This window comes from Stomoxys calcitrans, chromosome 5 (assembly GCF_963082655.1).
Source record: "Stomoxys calcitrans chromosome 5, idStoCalc2.1, whole genome shotgun sequence".
In the NCBI taxonomy this organism is placed as follows: domain Eukaryota; kingdom Metazoa; phylum Arthropoda; class Insecta; order Diptera; family Muscidae; genus Stomoxys; species Stomoxys calcitrans.
In genome coordinates, this window is record NC_081556.1 from 104,769,951 (window position 1) to 104,793,695 (window position 23,745).

The 23,745-nt window shown below is 36.9% G+C and overlaps 1 protein-coding gene across 1 annotated transcript in view; it reads right to left on the minus strand.

Moving 5' to 3' along the window:
- LOC106083483 (syndecan) overlaps nt 1-18,871 on the minus strand; it is a 170,401-nt gene extending 151,530 nt beyond the window's left edge. Inside the window, exons 1-3 of the mRNA XM_059369895.1 lie at nt 18,769-18,871; nt 5,974-6,119; nt 514-618 (exon numbers count right to left, since the gene is read on the minus strand). Coding sequence (XP_059225878.1) covers nt 514-618; nt 5,974-6,119; nt 18,769-18,871 — 354 coding nt within the window. The remainder of the gene's footprint in view (nt 1-513; nt 619-5,973; nt 6,120-18,768) is intronic.
- Between the last annotated feature and the right edge of the window lie 4,874 nt (nt 18,872-23,745).

Below are 23,745 nucleotides of genomic sequence, written 5' to 3' on the forward strand. Positions count from 1 at the left end.
TTTTTTCATCAGAAGGACCAAAGTCTACCAACTATGAAAATTTCACGAAAATCGGTTCTGCCCTTTTTTAATCCACTCGGAACAAGCAAAGCGCAACAATCTCATTTTCATATAGCAGATTTTTTTTAGTTTTATTTCCATTTTTATAGAATATTTTTTTTTTTTTAATTTTATTCCGTAAGTACCATCCCATCCTTATAAACAATGAAAAAACATAATACAGCAGAATGCTATAAACATGCATAACGCACATTTTTTGTTGTATATGATGTGACAGCTTAAATTGCAGTTATGAAATATGAATACATGTGACCAAGTGTTACCGAACACAACAGATAACAAATGCTTTTTTTACCCAAAAGTGAGTGAATATGAAAAATGGCAGAGAATTGCCGCATTGTTTGTTTAAAGAAAAATTTGCAATTCTATGCATTTTAATTGGCATTTTTATGGGCTTTAAATGAAAGTAAAGAATTTTATTTTTTTAAGGAAAAACTTGAATTGTTAACTTACCCCACCACGTCCTGAACCTTCGAGACCTTCATCATCAATGTAGATTTCATCTCTGGGTGATAGACTAGATGATAACGTTGAGGCTGGTGAGGGCTTAAGAGATTTCTGTAAGAGAAGACCAAAAGGAATGGCAATAATTAAAATGTATGAAAAAAAAAATATTTTAAACTTCAACGGTAATACCACAACAGAAAGATATAAAAATAGTTTAAATGAGAAAATTTAATTAAAACTATTTATGATTCAAAAAATAATTTGTAATGTCCTTAGACCATAAACTTAGATTTATGATTAGCAAAAGCCTCATTGTATGCAATATTCTTTGCATTAATAAATTGTATATAAGGGAATGAAAAGAAGATATGTGTATTCGTGAAACTCTAAATTTATATACCAAAAGGTTTATCTTCATATAACATATAAATACCAGTGGAAATAAATTTACAAAGGCACTTTAAAATGTGATGTATAAAATTTGTGCCCCCTAAAGTATGCAACATTTTTTAAAAAGTATTCAACTTGTACGCATATAAACGATTTTTGCCATAGACAACGCTAAAAAATATCTATAAAACCTTATATTTCAAATATAAAACTGATTAGATTTGTTTTTACAGCCACTTCAAAGTCCAAAAGTCATTATGTCTCATCCTTTACATATACACACACACACACATATATATTGACAAACATAGAGTCAATAAAATCGACATTTTTAACCAACACATTTATAATGCTAAGCCTCATCATTATTATCACAGACATCATAATGATGAAGCTGTTGATGCCGATACTGACGCTGTTGGTGTTGAATAATGACAAAAAGGATGTGTTTGTATTTTTTGTTTAAACAATAAAAAAGAAAATAAAAAAGCAAACATATTGACATAAAAAGTAACAAAAAACAACAACAGCACCAGAAATGCCACATAAAATTCACATCTCATTTATAGGCTGACACACAATAGACAAGAATGTAGAGCCATATTTGAATGTGTACGCAAAAACACATACATATACATGTATACAAATACATATATGCTAGGAATGTATGTTTGCGTAAAATGGATGAAAGCATTGTTGTTCACAAATGGGTAAATCATATAAAAAATATTATTTTACATTTATAGATATGGTTTACAATTATAAGAATAGAATGGTATTCTTATAATAGGCCCTGAAACCAGAATATTTTTTGGATAGTCTTCCATAAGATTGTATTTTATTTTTTAAACCAAATTAAAGGAAAAAAAGATTTTTTCGGACAATTAAAGTAGTAAACATGTAAACCGAACACTGAACAAAACACACACATAACAAACAATTAAGGAAAGGCCAAAGTTGGGCAGAGCTGACTGTATAACACCTTACCCCTGCCATATAAGTGGAAATTGGGAACTATATTTCATTCTGAACCGAATTTAGTGGATTTCGGGGGAGGTTTTCCGATGGCTTATATAACAATCCGTATGAAATTTCGAGCAAATATGTATGCAAATATATGTACAAATATGGCGGTTATAGGTATGTGGAAGCTAAATAGAAATCTGAACCAATTTTGATAAACTTTAACAAAAATGTGTACTGTCATAAGCGATTTATATATCGTATGCCAATTTTCGTGACAATCGGTTGACAAATGACTCCATTATTGAAATATTACTTAAAGTCGGACCAACATATATACACGCAAAACAAATAAAACGTTTGGGAAATGTTTACGACAAACAAAATACTTTTATCACGAAGTTTTGCTTTAGCCACAAACGTTAGCCACAAACGTGGTATTATTGAACGTAACTAACTTTGTTTCTTGTTAACCCTTTAGCAGCTTCGTTTACGGTTAAAGGACCTTCCCTTTGTAGTAAAACCAAAATCTATTCAATTGCAATAGTGCTTCTATAGCCGCAAACGATTAATCGTGTACCGGGTGAATAATAATACTCTTGTATATCTCCTACTAGAGAAAAAGGGTGAGGAATTCAGCGTATAGCTGCCATAACACGAGGCATGAATTTGGCTGTGGATTTGTGGTTAGTCGGAGACTGAAACACCCTGTCTCCAGCTTTACTCCGGTGGATGAGAGGCTAGCCACAATCCGCACAGAAAAGCCAAAGTCTTCAACATCAGCCTTATTTGTGACCATGCCCCGGACTGGAAGACAAAGACAATCAGACCAAGCAGACGAGCGCCAAGAGAGAGAATATGGCCGCTGCCCCGCCCATGATATTAAAATCTTTCTGGGAGATTTTAATGCGAAGATAGGGAAGGAAGACACAGTCAGAAAGTTTAGCCTTCACGAGATAACGTCCAGTATTGGGTTGAGGCTGATAGATTTCGCCGCGTCAAAAAACATGGTAGTTAGTAGCACCAGATTTCAACATAAAAATATTCACAAAGCCACATGGTTGTCACCCGATCAAAACACGAGGAAGCAAAGTGATCACGTTGATAGATGGAAGGCATTCATCCAGCGTGTTGGATGTACGATCGATCCGTGGAGCGAATACAGATTCGGATCATTACATTGTTGCAGCAAAGATTCGCACCCGTTTGAACATGGCGAGGAAAGTACGATCTGACACTGCACGGAAGCTGGACAATGAGAAGCTGCAAACACAACAAATGGCAGCGGCATACTCCACTTGACTGACCCTTGATGAAAGCACTCCTTGTTCCGATGATATAATGGCGCAGAGGCAAACTATTGCCCACTCCATGGAAAACGCGACGAAATCCGTACTTGGGCACCGCAAGTCTTCCCCAAGTAACCCATGGTACGACCAAGAGAGTCGAGATGCTACTGAAGCCAAGAATGCGGAATTTAGAGCAACCCTGCAATCAGTAGCAACGTGCCTGATGAAGGAAAGGTATCGGAAGAAAAAGAGAGAAGAAACATCTATTGCGAAGAAAGAAAAAGGAAATGGAAAGACGTGAGTTTGAGTGAATTGAGATGTACAGGAGTCAGAATGATGAAATTCTACTAAAGAATTAAATATCAAACCAATGGCTTTGGTGCAGGCACATCCTCCTGCAAAGACAAAGAAGGAAATCTGGTAACTGACACAGATAACATGCTGAGGATATGGAAAGAACATTTTACCCAACTGCTAGTATCCGACGTTGGCGGCGAAGAGGCTACCGCAGAACCATTCAATGATGATGGTATAGAAGTTTACCTCCTAGTCAGAATGAGGTCCAAGTAGAAGTGACACGACTTAAGAACAACAAGGCAGCAGGAGCCGACGGGTTACCCTGACGATGGTATAGAATGTTTACCTCCTAGTCAGAATGAGGTCCAAGTAGCAGTGACCCGACTTAAGAACAACAACGCATCAGGAGCCGACCGGTTACTCGCTGAACTGTTTAAGACCGGAGGCGACACGCTGATAAGGCGTATGTATCAGCTTATCTGCGCAATCTGGCTAGAAGAACGCATACCAGATGATTGGAACCTCATCATACTATGTCTCGTACAGAAGAAAGGAGACAAGACGGAATGCGCCAACTACAGAGGAAAAAGTCTCCTCCCCATCGCATACAAGATACACTCGAGTGTACTGTGTGAAAGATTAAAACCTAAAGTCAATGAGGGCCCAATTATGCCCTATCAATGCTGCTTTAGACCTCATAAATCCACCCTGGACCAGATATTCACACTGCTCCAAATCCTGGAAAAGATCCGAGAAGGACAAATCAACATCTACCATCTCTTTGTTGACTACAAAGGGCATTTTCAAAAATAAGCATAGAGAGCAGGGTAATACTTTGCTTTGGATAACCAAAACCCAAGTCTGGACTATTTTCGGAGATCATATAGCATTTTTCAAAACTTTAGGTTAACCGTTTTGGTAAAGGAAAAAGGTAAAATTTGAGTTCAATATTTCCAGAGCCTATGCCACGGACATCTAGGCTATATTAGAAAATCATTTTGACATTAGAAGATTATGAGACTTTGTAAGCCCACATACAGAAATTCAAACATGCTTCCGTCTCAAAAAGTGTATATAATTGTGTGAAATAGTCCACATACAATTATCTAAAAATGGTTGTATATATGTATTGAAGTGTACTCTAAAATAGCATGAAAACTGGGCCTTAACGAGCTAAAAATCATAAACAGCAAAGTACATTCGAACATATTTCGAAACAGACAAACGGTGGCATGTGTCAGTAACTAATATAATTTTAGAAAGGGCACGAAAACACACCCCCTCAAACGCAATACTAACAAATTCATATGTTACTTATATGTCTGTGTGTGTGTGTGTGTTAAGGTTTCACCATGCGTTTGTGCCTGGGTATTGATGATGGCGCGTTTGGGTAATGAGATTGACAGGATATTAAATGAATGAGTATAGCAGACAAAGTTTTCCGTTTGGTTGTTTGCTTCCTCTGCCATTTTTTCTTCTTTTACTTTTTCTTCTAGATAATCATTAATTTTTTATTCCTAAAAATTTATATAGGTCTATTAAAAAGAATATGCCCACAAGAAAAAATGAGCAGCAATAAAAAAAAACCAAAAACGGCAAAGAGTAGAAGAAAACCGCAAAAAGCCTAAAAGTCGGCAATATCTGGCAAATACAAGTTGCTGGGCAAATGAAAGAAGCTATCATCGTTAGTAGATGAGAGAGTGAAAGAGTGTGTATGAAAGAGAATGATGATGAAGCGGCCACAAACAAATAAAGGCCTCGAAACTTTTAAGGTTATGCTAATGACATTTTCTTGGCCAAAAAAAAAACTTTCAAACTTTTTCAAATGTGTTGAGCCTTACTCTTAAATATTATGAAGTGTAATTAGTAACTTTTTGCATTTCAATATCAGCTAGTATTTGTTTTGAACGCGATAATGCTAGGCCTTACATTTGGATTTTTGCATTAAATATAAATGGGTATAAATTTTTATTAGCTCATATATAGGCTCACATTGTTGCAAACTGAAAAGGAAAAAATAACAGAACGGAAATTTCGTTGCCCCTTAAAGTAGGCAATAATATTTTTTCTTTGCAATTTCAATAACCTTAAAAATCCACATAATTTTTTTTTTGGTCTTGTTGCATTATGTCGGGCTATTTCACATTTTGCCAATTCTACGATGCTAATGGAATATCAATGAGTGTTAAAAATTGTTAATGTAATAATAAAAAGAATTTCTGATATTGAGCATAGCTTCAATTTCATTTTGGCGAAGAAAATATTTCATAAATTTTTATTAGCCTTAATTTGGGCTACAATTTTTGCAAAATTTAACAGAGAAACATAACTGAATTCTGGTGTAGAAGTATTCATAGAATATAGTAGGTATTATTGTTTTAAAATTTAAATTAAATTCCAGCAACGAATTTGATTGTTTCTAGGCCAGTAGGCTTTAGCAATAAATTTTGGCAAATTTTTGACTACCCCTAGCATAGGTAATATAAAAATGATATATAAAAATAAAAGTCCCATCTTTATAACATACCATTGTATAATGTATTAATGACTCTGGCAAAAAATTATTACCTAAAAGTAGGCAATGTTTTTTCACATTACCTCCATTACCTTCAAAAACCATAAGATTAAGGCTGCACATTTTCATAGCCGAATTGTTAATCGAATAACAGCTAGCTATAAGCATTACAAACTTATTAAGAGCAATTGCTTTTCTTTATGAGCCTTCGAAACCTCCTTGATGATTTTATAATGTAACTATAAAAATAAACTTAGATATTGGATACTGCTTAAATTTGCCATTACCCAAGGAAATGTTTAATAAATCTTTATGAGGCTTAATGGAAATAGAATAACATCCTTGTTACAATGGTGGAGAAGCTAGATATTTCTTTTAACTTATTAACTTACATTAAAAGTATGCAATATGGAAAAAGTGTTTTATAATCTCGGATAGGAAGATGATATTTAATCAGTTTGTTATGCAGAGTTTGTTATACTACCTCTGAGGGAAAATGCTGAAAAAATTCTTATAAGGGGGGTACGAGATAGTTCTGCAAATCTGGCCTCTAGAGAGCGAAATTCTTATCCGATTTTGCTGAAATCTTGTACTATGACGTTTTTATGGCCTTCAACATACGAGTCAAATATGGTTTGAAACTGTTCAAAACCTGATATAGCTCCCATATCCACCGATCTTCAGATTATACTTCTTGAGCCACTATAGGGCGTAATTCTTATGCGATATGGCTAAAATTTTGTACAGCTAATTTTACAATGAGATTTTACACACGTGCCAAACATGGTCTGAATCGGTCCAAAACTTGATATAGCTCCCATATAAACCCATCTCCCGATTTTACTTCTTGGGCCTCTAGAGAGCGTAATTCTTAACGTTTTTAACGGCCTTCAATATCCGTGCCAAATATCGTGTTAAACGGTCAAAAATCTGATATAGCTCCCATATAAGCCGACCTTCAAATTATATTTCTTGAGTCTTTAGAGGGCGTAATTCTTATGTGATTTGGCTAAACTTTTGCACAGTGACCTTTACTATGACCTTTTACATACTTGCCAAATATTGTCTGAATCGGTATATACCCTGATATAGCTCCCATATAAATCGATCTTCCGATCGATTGGATAAGAATTGCGCCCTATTAGGTTGAAATTTTGCACAGTGACGGTTTCTATGACCTCTAACATACTTGCCAAATATGGACAGATTAGGTTCATAAGCTGATATAGGTCCAATATCATAGCAATTCTTATCCGTTTTCCTTTGTTCGCCTATAAAGAACTTGACAAATGCAATCCATGGTGGAGGGTAATAAGATTCGGCCCGCCCGAACTTAGCATGCTTTTACTTGTTTTTAATTTTCTAACTTAGATTTTCTTTCTCTAGGTTACTTTTTTAGTATTTTGAGCGCACAACAAGCCTATTACAGGCTTAGGTGTATGTCCATAGTGGCATGGGGGGATATATATCCGCACCCTCTTTTCAACCTACCCTACTTGTTTTTCTTAATTTTTTAATTTTTTGCTTTTGTTTTTGTTAGTTCGACTACTTCAAAACAATCACTTAGTTCAATTAACTCAAAAATAACTATTTTGGACGCTTGGTTGAACATAACTCGTCGCCTTCACAACCATATCCCAATATAACAACGTTGAGCTTATTTATGGCATTCAATAATTTAAACGAATAAACTTGCCCTGGGTCAACACAAAACATTGAAAACAATACCATATCCATTGCTTAAGTGTTTGACCATACCCCACCAACCGCCTGTTAGGACTTTTAACTAAACAACAATTGTCGTGCTAAGAATAAACTATGCATTTTATTTACGACCTCTTATTTATTTGTGTTCCATTAAGAAAATTAAAAAAAAAATGTGGAAAGACTAAAGAAAAGCAAAAGGGGGGGAAAAGAAACGACAGTGAAAAACATTAAAGGTAACACCACATTTGACACGGAGGTTGAGTGTCATGGATGGTTGTTAACTAAAGTTAAAAAAAAAAAATAAGAAGAACACCCACAATTCTTTTCCCCCGATAAGAGAGTATAAGGGGATAAAAAATAAAATATGGCCAGTCATGTACAAACAAATGGTGATTGCCTCGATGTTGTGGTGTGGTGTGGCATGGTGTTATAGTGGCAGAAATAAGGAAAACATTCTCTTTGTTGTTGTTTAAATATGAATTTAGCTTAGGAATTATTATTTAGCCATTTAAATCCACAAGACCTTTTAATAAATCACTAAAACGTGTTGGTTGACCAAAATGATTGGCATGTTACTTTCGACCATAAGACGCCCAAAGGTATGCCTTACTTTCGTGCCATCACGCAATAAGTACGCTCGCACGCTCACCCACGTTTTTATGGAGTCGCCTCCATTTATTGTTGTCAAATTAAATTTTAATGGAAATAACAATTGTTTTGTTTTGTCATTGACAGCTTTCTTGCAAAACTTTGCAAATGTGAACTTTATTGAAGAGAAAAGTTTTTCTTATGACCACAAAACAATAAAAACGCCCTGTTGCTTTAAAATACGATTATGTGCAATACGATTATGTATGTAAAAGATACCTTATAAATACTTAAAGCTCTTATTGAGGCATTTGTTTTCCATTATCTAATAAATGTCTTTTACATATGCATATGCATCACAAAACTCCTTAATATTGTCATTAGTATGCTCAGTGAGTGGATGCCTTAAGATATGCCTCATTTTCTCGACTCCTATTACATTTAAATGGGTAATGGCATATATGTTTTTGTCGATATTTAATTACTTTTATATAAAAGTTAATAAAGAGAATATCTAAGATACAGAAAATTTTGTGCTAAATGGACATGCGATGCTGTAAAAATGGTAAAAAAGTATTTTTTCGGTATGAACATTTGAAAAAAACTTCAAGTTTGGATGTGAATAGATATGGCCGAATTAATACCGTTGAATGAATTTGAATAAAACAAGTAAAAATGCGTTAACTTCTGCCGGATCGAACTTTGGATACCCACAACCTCGGCTATATATGTAAACCCCCTTTCGTAATAATTCGGTGAAAAATTCATAATTTATGCCCCCATAGCAGTAATACCGAAATATTGTTCGATTTGGACCAAACTCGGCACGGACATTGAGTAGTCTAATAAGTACAAGTCAATGTTCAATTTTGAAGAACAAAATAATGGTCATTTTGGTAGCTTTATTGAAATGTAAAGCGATCTGAACCATATACGACGCGGATGTCAAAAAGCCTAGCATTAGTCACTGTGACAAATTTCAGAGAAATCGGATTATAAATGTGCCTTTTATAGGCCCAAAACTTTAAATCGAGAGATCGGTCCTTATGGCAGCTATATTCAAATCTGAACAGATATGGGCCAAATTGAAAAGGGATGTCGAAGGGCCTAACACAACTCAGTGTCCCAAATTTCGGCGGCCCAAACCGGCCCTAAACCTTTAAATAAAGAGATCGGTCTATATGGCAGCTATATTCAAATCGGAACCGATTTGGGTCAAATTGCGAAAATGTCAAGGGCCCCAACACAACTCACTGTCCCAAATTTCGACGAAATCGGACAATACATGCGGCTTCTATGGGCCCAAAACTTTAAATCGAGAGACCGGTCTATATGGCAGCTATATTCCAATGTGGACCGATTTGGGCCAAATTGCAGAAAAATGTCGAGGGGCCTAACACAACTCACTGTCCCAAATTTCGACGAAATCGGATAATAAATGCGCCTTTATAGGCTCAAGGCTTTAAATCGAGAGATCGGTCTATATGGCAGCTATATCCAAATCTGGACCTATTAGGGCTAAATTGAAAAACTATGTCGAAGGACCTAACACAACTCACTGTCCTAAATCATGGCAAAATCGGACAACAAAGCGTCTTTTATGGGCCCAAAACTTTAAATCGAGAGATTGGTCTACATGGCACCAATATTCCAATGTGGACCGATTTGGGCCAAATTGCATAAAGATTTCGAGGGGCCTAACACAACTCACTGTCCCAAGTTTCGGCGACATCGGACAATAAATGCGCCTTTTATGGGCCCAAAACCTTAAATCCAGATATCGTTCTATAAGGCAGCTATATCCAAATCTGAACCGATCTGAGCCAAACTGCAAAACTATGTCGAGGAGCCTAACAAAACTCACTATCCCAAATTTCGGCGACATCGGGCCGCCTTCGGCCCGGCCGAACTTAAAAAATAAAGCTTTTATGGGCTTCAGACCCTATATCGGCAGATCGGTCTATATGGCAGCTATATCTAAATATATTCCGATCTGAACCATATTTGGGTCCTATGTTAGGAGACGTAAAACTACTCAACGTTTCGAATTTCAGCGAAATCGGTTGAAAAATAAAACTTTTATGAGCTTTAGACCTTTTATCTGAAGATCGGTCTATATGGCAGCTATACCTAAATAAAGTCCGATCTGAACTATACTTCGGTCAGATGTTGGGAGGCCTTATGCTACGGACTGTTTCAAATTTCATCGAAATCGGGTAATAAATAAAGCTTTTATGGGCTTCAGACCCTTAATCGGCAAATCGGTCTATATGACAGCTATATCTAAATATTGTCCGATATGCACCATATTTGGCTCAGATGCGGGGAGGCCTAAGACTACTCACTGCTTAAAATTTCAGCGAAATCGGATCGGAAAAATAAAGCATTTATGGGCATTAGACCCTTTATCGGAAAATCGGTCTATATAGCAGCTATATCCAAATATGGTCCGATTTGGCCCGTTCAGCGCATCAACCAGCGTGCATCAAAAATACGTATCTGTGCCGAATTTCAGCTCAATATCTCAATTTTTGAAGCCTGTAGAGTGGTTACAACAGACGGACGGACAGACACACGGACTTCGTTAAACCGACTTAGAATTTTGCGACGATCTGAAATATATATACTTTGTAGGGTCGGAAATAGATATTTCGATGTGTTGCAAACGGAATGACTAAATGAATATACCCCTTATCCTACGGTGGTAGGTATAAAAAGAATCTGTGCGAAGTTTCAGGCCAATATCTCTATTGTAAAAGACTGTAGAGTGATTTCAACAGACAGACGGATGGACGGACATGGCTAGATCGTCCTAGATTTTTACAAAGATCAAGAATATATATACCTAATGGGGTCGGAAATGGAGATTTCGATGTGTTGCCAACGGAATGACATGAATGACCACCATCCTTCGGTGTTGGTTATATAAACCAATGAATTTAGTTTTTCAATCACTGTACCACTGTATGGGTTATGGTGATTCTTATATCCTCACACACCTGACAAACTATATATTTTCTATAAACGCTTTGTTATGTTTCCTCGTTTTAATAGCGTTAATTTATTTTATGAAACTTCTTATCAAAAGCCATACAGGTTTCAGTATCTTTTTCATCTGCTTTGCTTATGTTTATTTTAAAATTTCAATTTATATTTTTAAGTGGTATTGACATTTTGACAGACAACCACAACCGCAGGCCTAAAGAACAGTTCCAATAATTTTTTCCTTGAGCCTTAATATAACCATCATCCGCAGAAGCAATAGTCGCAGGCATTGTTTGATAAATATTTGTATTAACTTTTGGGGGGGCAGCTAAAACAAAACAACAACAGGCAACATTTCGAAAGGACAAGGTGTGCTCAAAATTAAATTTTGTGTTAACTAATTGGTTGTTCAAATATTTTCTTTTGTGGATTTTTAGAAAAGTTGCAAAATTACATGAACAAAGTAATGTTATACTCTCCTTGGGTAACAAACACGCGCACGCACATGAAACGTGGGCCCAAAAAAGAAGAAGTCCTGAAATTGAGGTCATAACATGGGGATATTGCGTAGATGCTATGCCATTGATAGTAATGCCATAAAATAAAACAATTAACGTGAGTATCCAGCTAAATGGGTATGAGATAAAAATCTTAGAGAAAAAGTGGCACAAAAAAGAATACAAATAAAAAACAAGTAAAAGCGTGCTAAGTTCGGCCGGGCCGAATCTTATATACCCTCCACCATGGATCGCATTTGTCGAGTTCTTTTCCCGGCATCTCTTCTTAGGCAAAAAAAAAAAGGATAAAAGAAAAGATTTGCTCTGCTATTAGAGCGATATTAGGATATGGTCCGGTTTGGACCACAATTAAATTATATTTATGTTGGAGACCTGTGTAAAATGTCAGCCAATTCGAATAAGAATTGCGCCATTTGGGGGCTCAAGAAGTAAAATAGAGAGATCGATTTATATGGGAGCTGTATCGGGCTATAGACCGATTCAGACCATAATAAACACGTATGTTAATGGTCATGAGAGAATCCGTCGTACGTTTCAGGCAAATCGGATAATAATTTCGACCTGTAGAGGCTCAAGAAGTCAAGATCACAGATCGGTTTATATGGCAGCTAAATCAGGTTATCAACCGACTTGTACTTTTTTTGATATATTTGTTGAAAGTAACAATAAAAAACGTCTTGCGAAATTTCAGCCAAATCGGATAGGAATTGCGCCCTTTAGAAACTCAAGAAGTCAAGTCCCCGGATCTGTTTATATGACAGCTATATCAGGTTATGAACCGATTTGAGTCATATTTGGCACAGTTGTTGAATATCATAACAAAATACTACGTGCCAAAATTCATTCAAATTGGATAAGAATCTAGAGGCTCAAGAAGTCAAGACCCAAGATCGGTTTATATGACAGCTATATAAGGTTATGGACCGATTTGAACCATACTTGGCACAGTTGTTGGATATCATAACAAAACACGTCGTGCAAAATTTCATTCCAATCGGATAGGAATTCCGCACTCTAAAGGCTCAAGAAGTCAAGACCCCAGATCGGTTTATATGGCAGCTATATCAGGTTATAGACCGATTTGAACCATACTTGGCACAATTGTTGGATATAATAACGAAACACGTCGTGCAAAATTTCATTTTAATCGGATAAGAATTGCGCACTCTAGAGGCTCAAGAAGTCAAGAGCCAAGATCGGTTTATATGGCAGCTATATCAGGTTATGAACCGATTTGAACCATGCTTGGCACAGTTGTTGGATATCATAACAAAACACGTCGTGCAAAATTTCATCTCAATCGGATAAGAATTGCGCCCTCTAGAGGCTCAAGAAGTCAAGACCCAAGATCGGTTTATATGGCAGCTATATCAAAACATGGACCGATATGGCCCATTTACAATACCAACCGAACTACACTAATAAGAAGTATTTGTGCAAAATTTCAAGCGGCTAGCTTTACTCCTTCGGAAGTTAGCGTGCTTTCGACAGACAGACGGACGGACGGACAGACGGACGGACGGACAGACGGACGGACGGACAGACGGACGGACATGGCTAGATCGACATAAAATGTCGCGACGATCAAGAATATATATACTTTATGGGGTCTCAGACGAATATTTCGAGTAGTTACAAACAGAATGACGATATTAGTATACCCCCCATGTTATGGTGGAGGGTATAAAAATAATTTTCTCAATTTATTTTTCTTTAAAATCCATACCTAAATGAAATTTTCTCTAAAGGCAAATTGCCAATCAAATTGTCTCTAATGATAAAATTTCCAGGAAATATTCTATTAAGAGAAATCGGGAAATTTTCTCTAAAGACAAAATCGGTAAACACACTTTGCATTGTTTGAGGTTGAATTTTAGTCCTTATGTAAGGTTTTTAAATGTGGGTTCTTCTCAAGTTGGCCGTTGGGTAACCTAAAGGTCCAAATACTCATCCGTCCCCTCTAATAGAAGAGACACCAGAGAATAGTTATTGGTCCGGTAAACGAATAATCGTTTGCGGCTAACGAAACACTTTGCCATTGTCCCATTAACGACGAATGGATGGAAAAATACCCAAGACTAGAGCTGTCTTAGAAAAATTGTAGCTCGGGTTAGGAATCAGGTATCCTTAAGTGATTTGAATTGGCGTAAAGTGGACGAATTTTTTCCGTCATATGAGGTCATATGTTGGAAGAAAATTCGCTGGTGGAAAGTCGGTTATTTTTTATTGCTCAAAAAATTAAATCAAAAATTTTTCTCCAAAATTCTTAGAAGTGAGATTTCTGGAAAACGTTTCAGTATATTGTTGAAGTCGATGGATTTTATAATAAAAAAACTAAACTGATGGGTATAGGTCTACTTATTTTGGCAGAGCGTAGGAAGGCAAACGCCTAAAAGACTAAGTTTCTGTTTTTTTCAATGAATAATGGTCAGTCGGTATTGGTACCAACGCAGTCGTGTGCATTGTTTGAAAATATTTTGCCCTATAAAAATTTCTAAGAAATTTCTGCTAAAGTCAAAACCTTTAAGAAATTTTCTAAAAAGACAAAACTTTTATGAAAACACATTTTCCACAGGATACGACCGGACTCAAGGATACTCCGGAATTTTGGAATAATGAGGTTGATCGAAGGTTTACCATAACGGACTTTATAGTCAAGAAAGCCTTGAAGAGCTTCAAACCATTTAAGTCACCTGCACCCGATGGAATATTTTCGGTGTTAATACAAAAGGAAGCAGACTATCTGCCTCCTCATCTGGCCATTATATTAACATCGTACCTAGGACATGCATATACTCCGAAAGCCTGGCAGGAGGCAAGGGTGGTGTTTATACCCACGCCCAGTAAGCCAAGTTATGCGACACCAAAGACCTAAAGACATTTAAGCCTTACGTCCTTTCTAGTCAAAACCATGGAGCGTATTTTGAATACCATGACAAAGAGTAGTACTTCCAGCGATCTGCTCAAATAAAAACAGCATGCCTATGTCAAAGGAAGGTTGGTGGAGACTGCCATGCCCGAGGTTGTGCATAAAATAGAAGAATCCTTTGAGGCCAAGACGTACACATTGGCGGTATGCGTTGACAATCCTTAGACCAATACCGGGTTGACCTGGTCCTTAGAGACTGGATAAACCATATGCTAAGGACCAGGTGGATAAATTGTAGGTCCCATGACATAAATACAAGGGAGAAAGTGGTACAGGGCAAGCCATGACCCTCCACTTTATCGCCAGTCCTTTGGATGATCATCATAAATAACCCATTACGGATGCCGAATGAGGGATTTAAATCCGTCTGCTATGCAGGACAAGTTATAATACTTCTTAGGGGTAAGGATCCGATCCAGCTGTGCAGAAGGGCCGAAAGGGTCTAGCATATGGCAAATTACAGGGCTAGACCCAAGGGTCTCAATGTTAACCCAGAAAACACAGAAATATGCCTATTCATGAGGAAGACAAAGGTGGGCCAATTTAACGCACCATGTTTCCTCAACGATTTCGACATCTGACAAGGTCAAATACTTAGGAGTGATTTTGGACAGGAAATGAATTGGAAGTGTCATATTCAGGAGCGTACTGAGAAGGCTCACAGATTTTGGGCACTATGTACGCCTCAGTAGTTTGGTGGACTGATATGGAGAAAAAGTGCTACTCTGAACTTGCTGTATAGTTCAGAGAACATGTTGTCTTGGCATAGGCGAAGCGATGAGGACCACGACCACTAGGGCACTGGAGACTATTCTAGATAGCCGAGCCATTAACATACAGCTATGAGACGTAAGATGATGGGAGACAATATTGAAGGGCCGATAGGAAATAGGCGGAGCGATGAAGACCCTCCCACTAGGGCACTCGAGACTAACCATTGACGAACCATTGGATTGAGGATGGGAGCAGCTCATACCATCGCGGTATAATCGAGGCGACGATAGGAAACCTGCAAGGAAAGAGGTTTCCGATCAGACACTTGAGACGACACTTGAGGTCAAGTGGGAGGCATTGCTGCCAGCGGCACAGTTTTGGACTGACGGAAGTCTAGTATTGCCATAAGGAAAATCATGTTACACGGATGTATCAAAGCAAGAGGAAAGGGTCGGTCTAGGTGTCTACATTGAGAAGCCAGGGGGACTGACATCTGTTTCGACTAATTGAGTACGAGGCACAACTGCCAGCGACACAATCTTGGATTGATGGAATCCTTCTATTAACATCTGAAAGATCATGTTATACAGATGGATCAAAGCTGGGGAACAGAGTAGGCCTGGGGGTCAGCATCGAGAACCCAGGTAATGACAACATAACCCTAATTTTCAGAAACGCCAGATCTCGGAGATGGGTGGTGCGATTTAAGCGAAATTTTGTGTGCTCTCATATAATACCCTAAAAATAAAAATTTGGTATCCAAATTTCGGATGGGATACCTAGGGGGCTGTCCAACCCCAAAACCTACCAAACATATATTTAGACCAATCACGACAATATGGGACTCAAATGAAAGGTATTTAGGATAAGAAAACGTATCTGATATCCAATTGTCGGACCAAGTGTTAGGGGGACCACCCTAACCCCGAAAACACCCCTAAATCGGACATATTTACCGATCATGGCAATATGGGACTCAAACGAAAAGTATTCGCGAGTAGAATACGATATAATATACAAATGTGGGACCACGTTTCTGCGGTTCCACCACTTCCACAAAACATCCCCCAAACCAGACTTATTTACTGACCATGGGAATATGGGGCTTAAATAAAAGGTATTTGGGAGTAGACCACATATCTGATATCAACATTAGAGACCAACTGTCTAGGGGCCGTCCCACCACTATAACAACCCCAAAATACGTCCTATTTGACAATTTGGGTCTTAAAGAGAGTGGAACTTAGTATTTATAGTATTTAGGGTCAATACCGTAAACCGGACATAATTGCTGACTTTTGCAATAAGGAGTTTAAATGAGATTAGAAAACGAATTTGATATTCAATTTTGAGGCCAATGGCAATATGGGGTTTAAACAAAATGGTATATAGATATATAAGAATAGAGCACGTTGCTGATATATTTTCCGGGCTTTGTATTTGGGGGATCACCCAAAACTCCCCCAAATCGTTCATATTTACCGACCATGGCAATGTGGAGCTTAAATAAAAGGTATTGGGGGGTAGAGCAAGAATTGATACCCACTTTCAGGACCAAATTTCTGGGGGTCTACCCCTTTCCCAAAATACCCGACAAACAGCAATTTTTTACTCATCATCTCAATATGGGGCTCAAATAAAGGTATTTGGGAGTAGAACACGAATTTGATATCCAAATGTAGGACCATGTATTTAGGGCATCACCTTTTCCCCAAGCGATATACTATTTTCGTAGCATGGTATTTCACTAAAAGCTCTTTAATTGTCGAAAATAAATATTCCAAGAACACTTTTGTTCCATATAAAGTAGAAGAAGCTAATAATGCAATAAAATGGTTATTTGTGAACCGATTCCCTCAAAATTTGGCAGGAAGGATTTCCTTATAACTCTTGACATTACTGGTTAATTTAAAGAAAACCGGGTTAGATTTAGATATAGCTTTCATATATGTATATTGCCCGTTTTGTACTCCGAGAGCCACTGCAAGTGCATTTATTGACCAATATTGCCAAAATTTTGCACAACGCTTTCCTCAACGACTACCACAATATCTGAGAAGCTTGCTCGAAATCGGTTCAGATTTAGATATAGCTCCCACATGTTGGTCCGATTTTGAGAAATATGGCAATAAAGTGCTTATTTGTCAACCGATCCTCTCGAGATTTGACAGGAAGAATTTTCTTATGACTATTGACATTACTGGTGAATTTCAAAGAAATCGGGTCAGATTTCGATATAGCTGTCTTATAAGTGCATCGCCCGATTTTCACTTCTAGAGCCACTGCAAGCGCATTTATTGACCAACCTTGTAAAAATTTTGCACTACGCTTTCCTCAACAACTACCAGAATATCTGGGAAGTTTGCTCGAAATCGATTCGGATTTGGATATAGATCTCATAAACATGTTCGTCCGATTTTAGGTAATTTGCAATAATGTTGTTACAGTTTGAATATATTTGCTGGGGATGGGCATCAACAACCCCTCTGAAAATATCCGCTGAGGGCCATTAAAATTGGTTCAGAATTGGATATAACTCCCATATTGTACTTATAGGGTATTATACAGTCGGCACCGCCCGACTTTTGCCCTTCCTCACTGGTTATATTTTATGTTTTTTTGTTTTCTAATTTTTTTTCGTGCAGTTTGGTAATTGTAAAAATTATTCATGTGATTAGTGTTAGCTATTCTCTTGCCTACTTGTTGATTATGAATTTATCAGTTTTAATCTTAATACTTATTTATAGTTTTGCAGCATACTTTATGGGGAGCTTAAGATATGCAACATGAATTTTTAATATTTTTAGCCTACTACAGGGAATGCACTATGGTTAACAATTCAAAGCATAATTTCAGGCTTAGTTTATCACATTTTGGTTTGTAGTTAACATGAGTGTGCAAGAATTGAGGTTTTCGACAAAGAGCCTGTGGCTGTGTGAGAAACCGCATTATACCAGAAATGCCTGCCAAAAAATATTACGGAGTTTCTATCAAAGCATTGGTGGTAGGTCTATTTGGCATTTTATCAAAATATAAACATTCTTCGAAGACAATGATGGTGATGGCAGCAACATTTAAAATTATGCTCTTAGCTTAAGGTTCCTCGGTTCGTTTTCTTTGTAGAACCATAGTAAAAAGGCAAAAAAAAACACCATCAAAGTTTAGCACAACAAACATGGCAGGATAGCATAGTTTATCTTTACAATTTTTACACCATCCAACATGAATGCCAAAGTTACTTTGTATTATTCATTCAATTCAATCCTTTAACGGCTGGCCCGGTGCTGCACACAGAGGCCCGAAAAGAGCCCACAACACAAATGCAAAAGAAAAAAACAATCGCTTGAACCTCAACGCCAAACATACTACGAGTCCTGCTTCTGTTTTTGCCTATTGCTGCTGCGGGTTTTTGTGTTGATTGCACGTACATGGTGTCTGAATGATGGTAGATAGTGGCTTGTGGCACCATGTTACGGGTGTATGTAAAATTCTGTCATTCATGACAACAAATCGTAGTAAAGTAAATTTTGCCACAAAAAAAAAAAAAAAAAAAATACAAAATGTAGACAAGCCGCACTATATTTGTGTGAGCGTGCATAAATATTGTGTACATTTGTTTGTTCGTTGTGCAGCAGCAGCCTTTCAGCCAACCATGCCAAAAGCATCATGCCAGACATGCCAAAGACTTGAATGCAAACTCCAAAAAGGAGTTTTTGATATAAAAAAAAATTGTTTTTTTTTTTACTTCTTTTTACTGACAATGGCAAACTAAAGACATAATGCAGTGCAGCTTAGTAAGTGTGGCGGAGTTTTTATACATTCTCTATATAATATGCACTATGAAGCCAAGAAAGGGGGGTGGTATGCTAATTACAGAAAATTAAAAAAAGTAAATATACCTAAAGTTGAGCTAAGACTCATAGAACTACACTGGCAAAAACGTTGCATGGATAAAAGTTAACAAAATTTTAGACATTGGAGGTCATAGAAAAATTTCAACCAAATAGGATAATAATTGCGCCCCCAGCGACTCATAAAATAACATCGTGAGAAAGGTGCATATGATGTTTTAGGTCGATTGTGACCAAACTTGGTTTAGAGAGGTCTTATAAGAAGTCATCATACAAAATTTTAGACAAATCGAATAATAATTGCTTCCTCTAGAAGCTAAGGAATAAAAACTAGAGATCATTTTATATTGTCTCGGTTCCCTGACCCAATTTCAGGCCAGTCGGAAATTTTGCTTTTGAGGAAATTTCAGGGACATTTTGTATTTGGAGATAATTTTTAGCGATTTTGTCTTTAGAGAAAATTTCACCAAAATTTTGTCTTCAGAAAAATTTTCATGGAAATTTTGTCTTTAGAGAAAATTTCATGGAAATTTTATCTTCAGAAAAATTTTCATGGAAATTTTGTCTTTAGAGAAAATTTCATGGAAATTTTGTCTTTAGAAAAATTTTCATGGAAATTTGTCTTTAGAAAAAATTTTATGGAAATTTTGTCTTTAGAGAAAATGTCATGGAAATTTTGTCTTTAGAGAAAATTTCATGAAAATTTTGTCCTTGGAGAAAATTTCATGGAAATTTTGTCTTTAGAGAAAATTTCATGGAAATTTTGTCTTTAGAGAAAATTTCATGGAAATTTTGTCTTTAGAGAAAATTTCATGGAAATTTTGTCTTTAGAGAAAATTTCATGGAAATTTTGTCTTTAGAGAAAATTTCATGGAAATTTTGTCTTGAGAGAAAATTTCATGGAAATTTTGTCTTTAGAAAAAATTTCATGGAAATTTTGTCTTTAGAGAAAATTTCACTGTTGAACCATCCAGATCGCTTTATGAAGCCCAAAAACTTGCGAATGTTCACAGACAAGTTCTATAAGAAATGAAAGCCTAAATTGGAACTCCTTCTGACTGCCAGAGCGGGACATACAAACAGCAGATGTTCTATAGTCACTTCTTCCTCGACGTCCTCACAGTATCGGCAAAAGTCGTTGCTAGCCACCTACAGTCTGTCAGCATGTTTTCCTTTCAGAAAGCGACCTGTCATGACGGACACAATGACTGAGACGTCTGTTCTAGCCTGCGATGGCAAAGCGGTAGACCTCTTCTAGCCTAGACTAGGCCACATAATACTGGAATGCTCGCAGCCTTCACTTTGTGACCATCTATCATACGTTGCCCTTCGGCTCGGCCCTAATCCTGAAGACTTAGCTTACATGTCGCTAGAGGCATACCCACAGATTCCACTTCCCATAGAATGTGTTATGTAGTTAGGTTAGGTTACGTTGAAAAGAGGGTACAGATATTAATCCGCCCCATGCCACTATGGACACACATCTAAGCCAGTAATCGGCTTGTTGTGCGCTCTAAAAACTATAAAGTAACCTCTAAAATGACAATTTTAAGTTAGGAATTCCGTGCTACGTACAAAATCCTTAATTGTTGTCAATACCACCACCTTAAGTTGGTTCATGTCTGGTATTGTGTCTCCACCTAAGAAAGTCGGACAATGACAAACGAAATGCTCCAATGTCTCATCATTTTCCCCGCATACCCTATACACGGTATCACTTGCCGCAACGATTTTACATATTCGTATGCTCGTATTCCTATGTGTCCCGTTATGATACCAATAGCTTTACTGACTTCCTTTCCTTCTCGTCTTCTCACGATCTGGATCCCCTCATAGGATTTTCGCCGTCCTACCGACCGTTTCACTGTTCCACAATGTTGCATGCGCATTTTTTGAGAAATTTTCATTGACATTTTTTCTTTAGAGAAATTTTTATTGAAATTTTATTTTCAGAGAAATTTCCATTCAATTCTCTCAGTGTATGTGGCAGTATTCCAAACTTTAAACAATTGTCCTTAAAGCACCCCCAACCTCAACCACAACGAAACAAAAATCTAGCAAACTAGAGGAAATTTTGAGAAAAAAAAACTTTCAAAAATTAAAACAACTTTAAAGGTGTGAATAACCGTAAGCTTTTCGCAAGCATATTTAAGAACACCCATAGTTTGAAGCTGCTGTTTTGTTTTCTTTTTTGCCATTCTTTGCAAGATAAATAATCCTTTTTTTTTCTTTACCTATCTGTCTGTCTGTCGGCCGGCCTGCCTGCCTGCCTAGCTGACAGACTGCCTGTCAACCGGGCTTTTCTTTGCTGATGGTGCTGCTGCTGCAGTTCGTTTGGCAAAAAGCATTCAAAAGGCATAACAACAACCAAGCCGCAACCGCAATGAAACAACCATCATTTCACTAACCAAAGTCTGAGTAAGTTTTATTTCTTCTTCTTCTTTTACGTTTTTTCTTTGTACTTTGCCGTCGTTCTTTGCGCTTAGAAATATCATTTGAAATGTTAATAAACTTTGCCGTTGACTCTATACCTTTGGACTTTTTAAGAGGAATATTTCGTTGTGTAAGATTTCTTGTGGCTTTTTATCCCCTTCAATGTACTCTTGCCTTTATTCTTGGCCAAACCCAAAGAAAAACTGCAAAAACTGCCTAAGGAGAAAACACGAGAAGATGATCCCATAAAGAATAAGAAATGAGGGTGCTTTTCTTTCTGGTGAACAAATCGATTTGGGACATATGTATGCATGAAAGAGCAGTCAAAGGCAAAAAAAAAAAAAACAGAAGCCTAAGAATACATCATACACATAAATTGATTACTAACAACAGATTAAAGGTTAAAATTCATTACAAAAATACCAAAAACATATTTTGAAAAGGTAACGAGCCCTTTTTCTAGAGAGAAGCAATATTTGGTTTATAATGTTTGAAATATCTACAACAAATACTTGGCATATTTTTTAATGGACAATTTATTGCTTGTAAGAAAGGAAAAAAAAGAAGTCCTTTTGAACCCAGCATAAAGGAAATGGTTAAGCAAGAAAATTAAAGCATACTTTTAGGGAGCCAAAAAACCAAAAATTATTACGTTCTTGGTTCCCTTGCAGGAAATTTAAAAATATACAACTTAAGAGTATAAACATTCTAAATATAAAATCCAAAACATATGCTCCTATACATTTAATAAAATGAAAGACATAATCTAACCAAATTAAGTTATTTAAAAATCTCTTCCAGGAAAAAATGAGGTATCACTTTAAGAAAAATATCTATATATAATGTGGGTGAATACAAGATGATGGAAGTAAATATATGTAATTTTGTCCACAAGCATACCTTAATGGAACGGCATGGAGACTTTTAACATATCAATGAGTGTTGTCAAATTAAAGTTTTGGCTTAATGACAGAATGTGTATGTTGATGGCAGAATGTGTATGTGAAATTTCTGTAGCCAGTATTAACCTAATCCTCCATAGTTCGGACTATGAGGTGTACGTATTTCTACGTAATGGGAGATGGCCCTATCGGTCGGTAGGACCGAGTGTGAGTGGTGGAGTTTATGATCAGGAAACGTTTGGAACGTTTTATAATTAGGAACATTTTTATGAAATAGTCAAAAAGATGTTTTTCTAAATGACAAAGAGCAGTTTGTTAGTCGCGATAGATGAGGCGCAAAAAGCCATATAGGAAGTTCGACACCATTAGTCAGGGGAAAATTTTTTATGATATTCTTCCTAGGATTCTATCCCAGTTGTTCAGCGTCGTACACGGACATGCTAAACTATTCAGCTATTTTTACGAATGAATACTTCGAACTTTTTGTACCCTCCCTATAGAATGGGGTGAAACCAATTTCGTAATTCCGTTTATAACATCTCGGAAAATTAATCTGAGACCCGATAAAGTATATTGTTGACAATCTTTACATCCTGATCTTAGACCGGATAAAGTATATTGCCAATCTTCACATCCTTAGTCGATCAGGTCATGTCCGTCTACAAATTCTTCTTCTCTGAGTGTGTCACTTCATATACTCATATAGGCCCTTCTAAAAACCGATAATTTGATATGACTTCCTGAGGCCATAGAAACGGCAATCAATATCCGATTTATCTGGAATATCTACTTTACGCTTCTGGATATTGTGGCTAGACAAATTGCTGCGACCACTGCTGTAGAGCTTTCTTTTAGGTTATGTGGCGGCTACAGACACTGTGGTATCTTTGATACAATGCCCGATGTTCCAGGTAGTGTGGATAACACATTTCCTGATAGAACCGAATGGAACTAGAACCTAACCATACCTAATATAGGGTCTATATTAGTTTATGGACCGATTGGGATCATATTCGGTACAGATTTTGACGTCCTTGCGTCAAGTTTCAAAAAAACAAGGCGGAAATTTAGGCTCCTAAGGGTCAAGAAGTCAATTCAGGAAATCGTTTTATATGGCTTTTCATGCCTTTTCATGAGGAAGACGAAGGTGGGTCAAT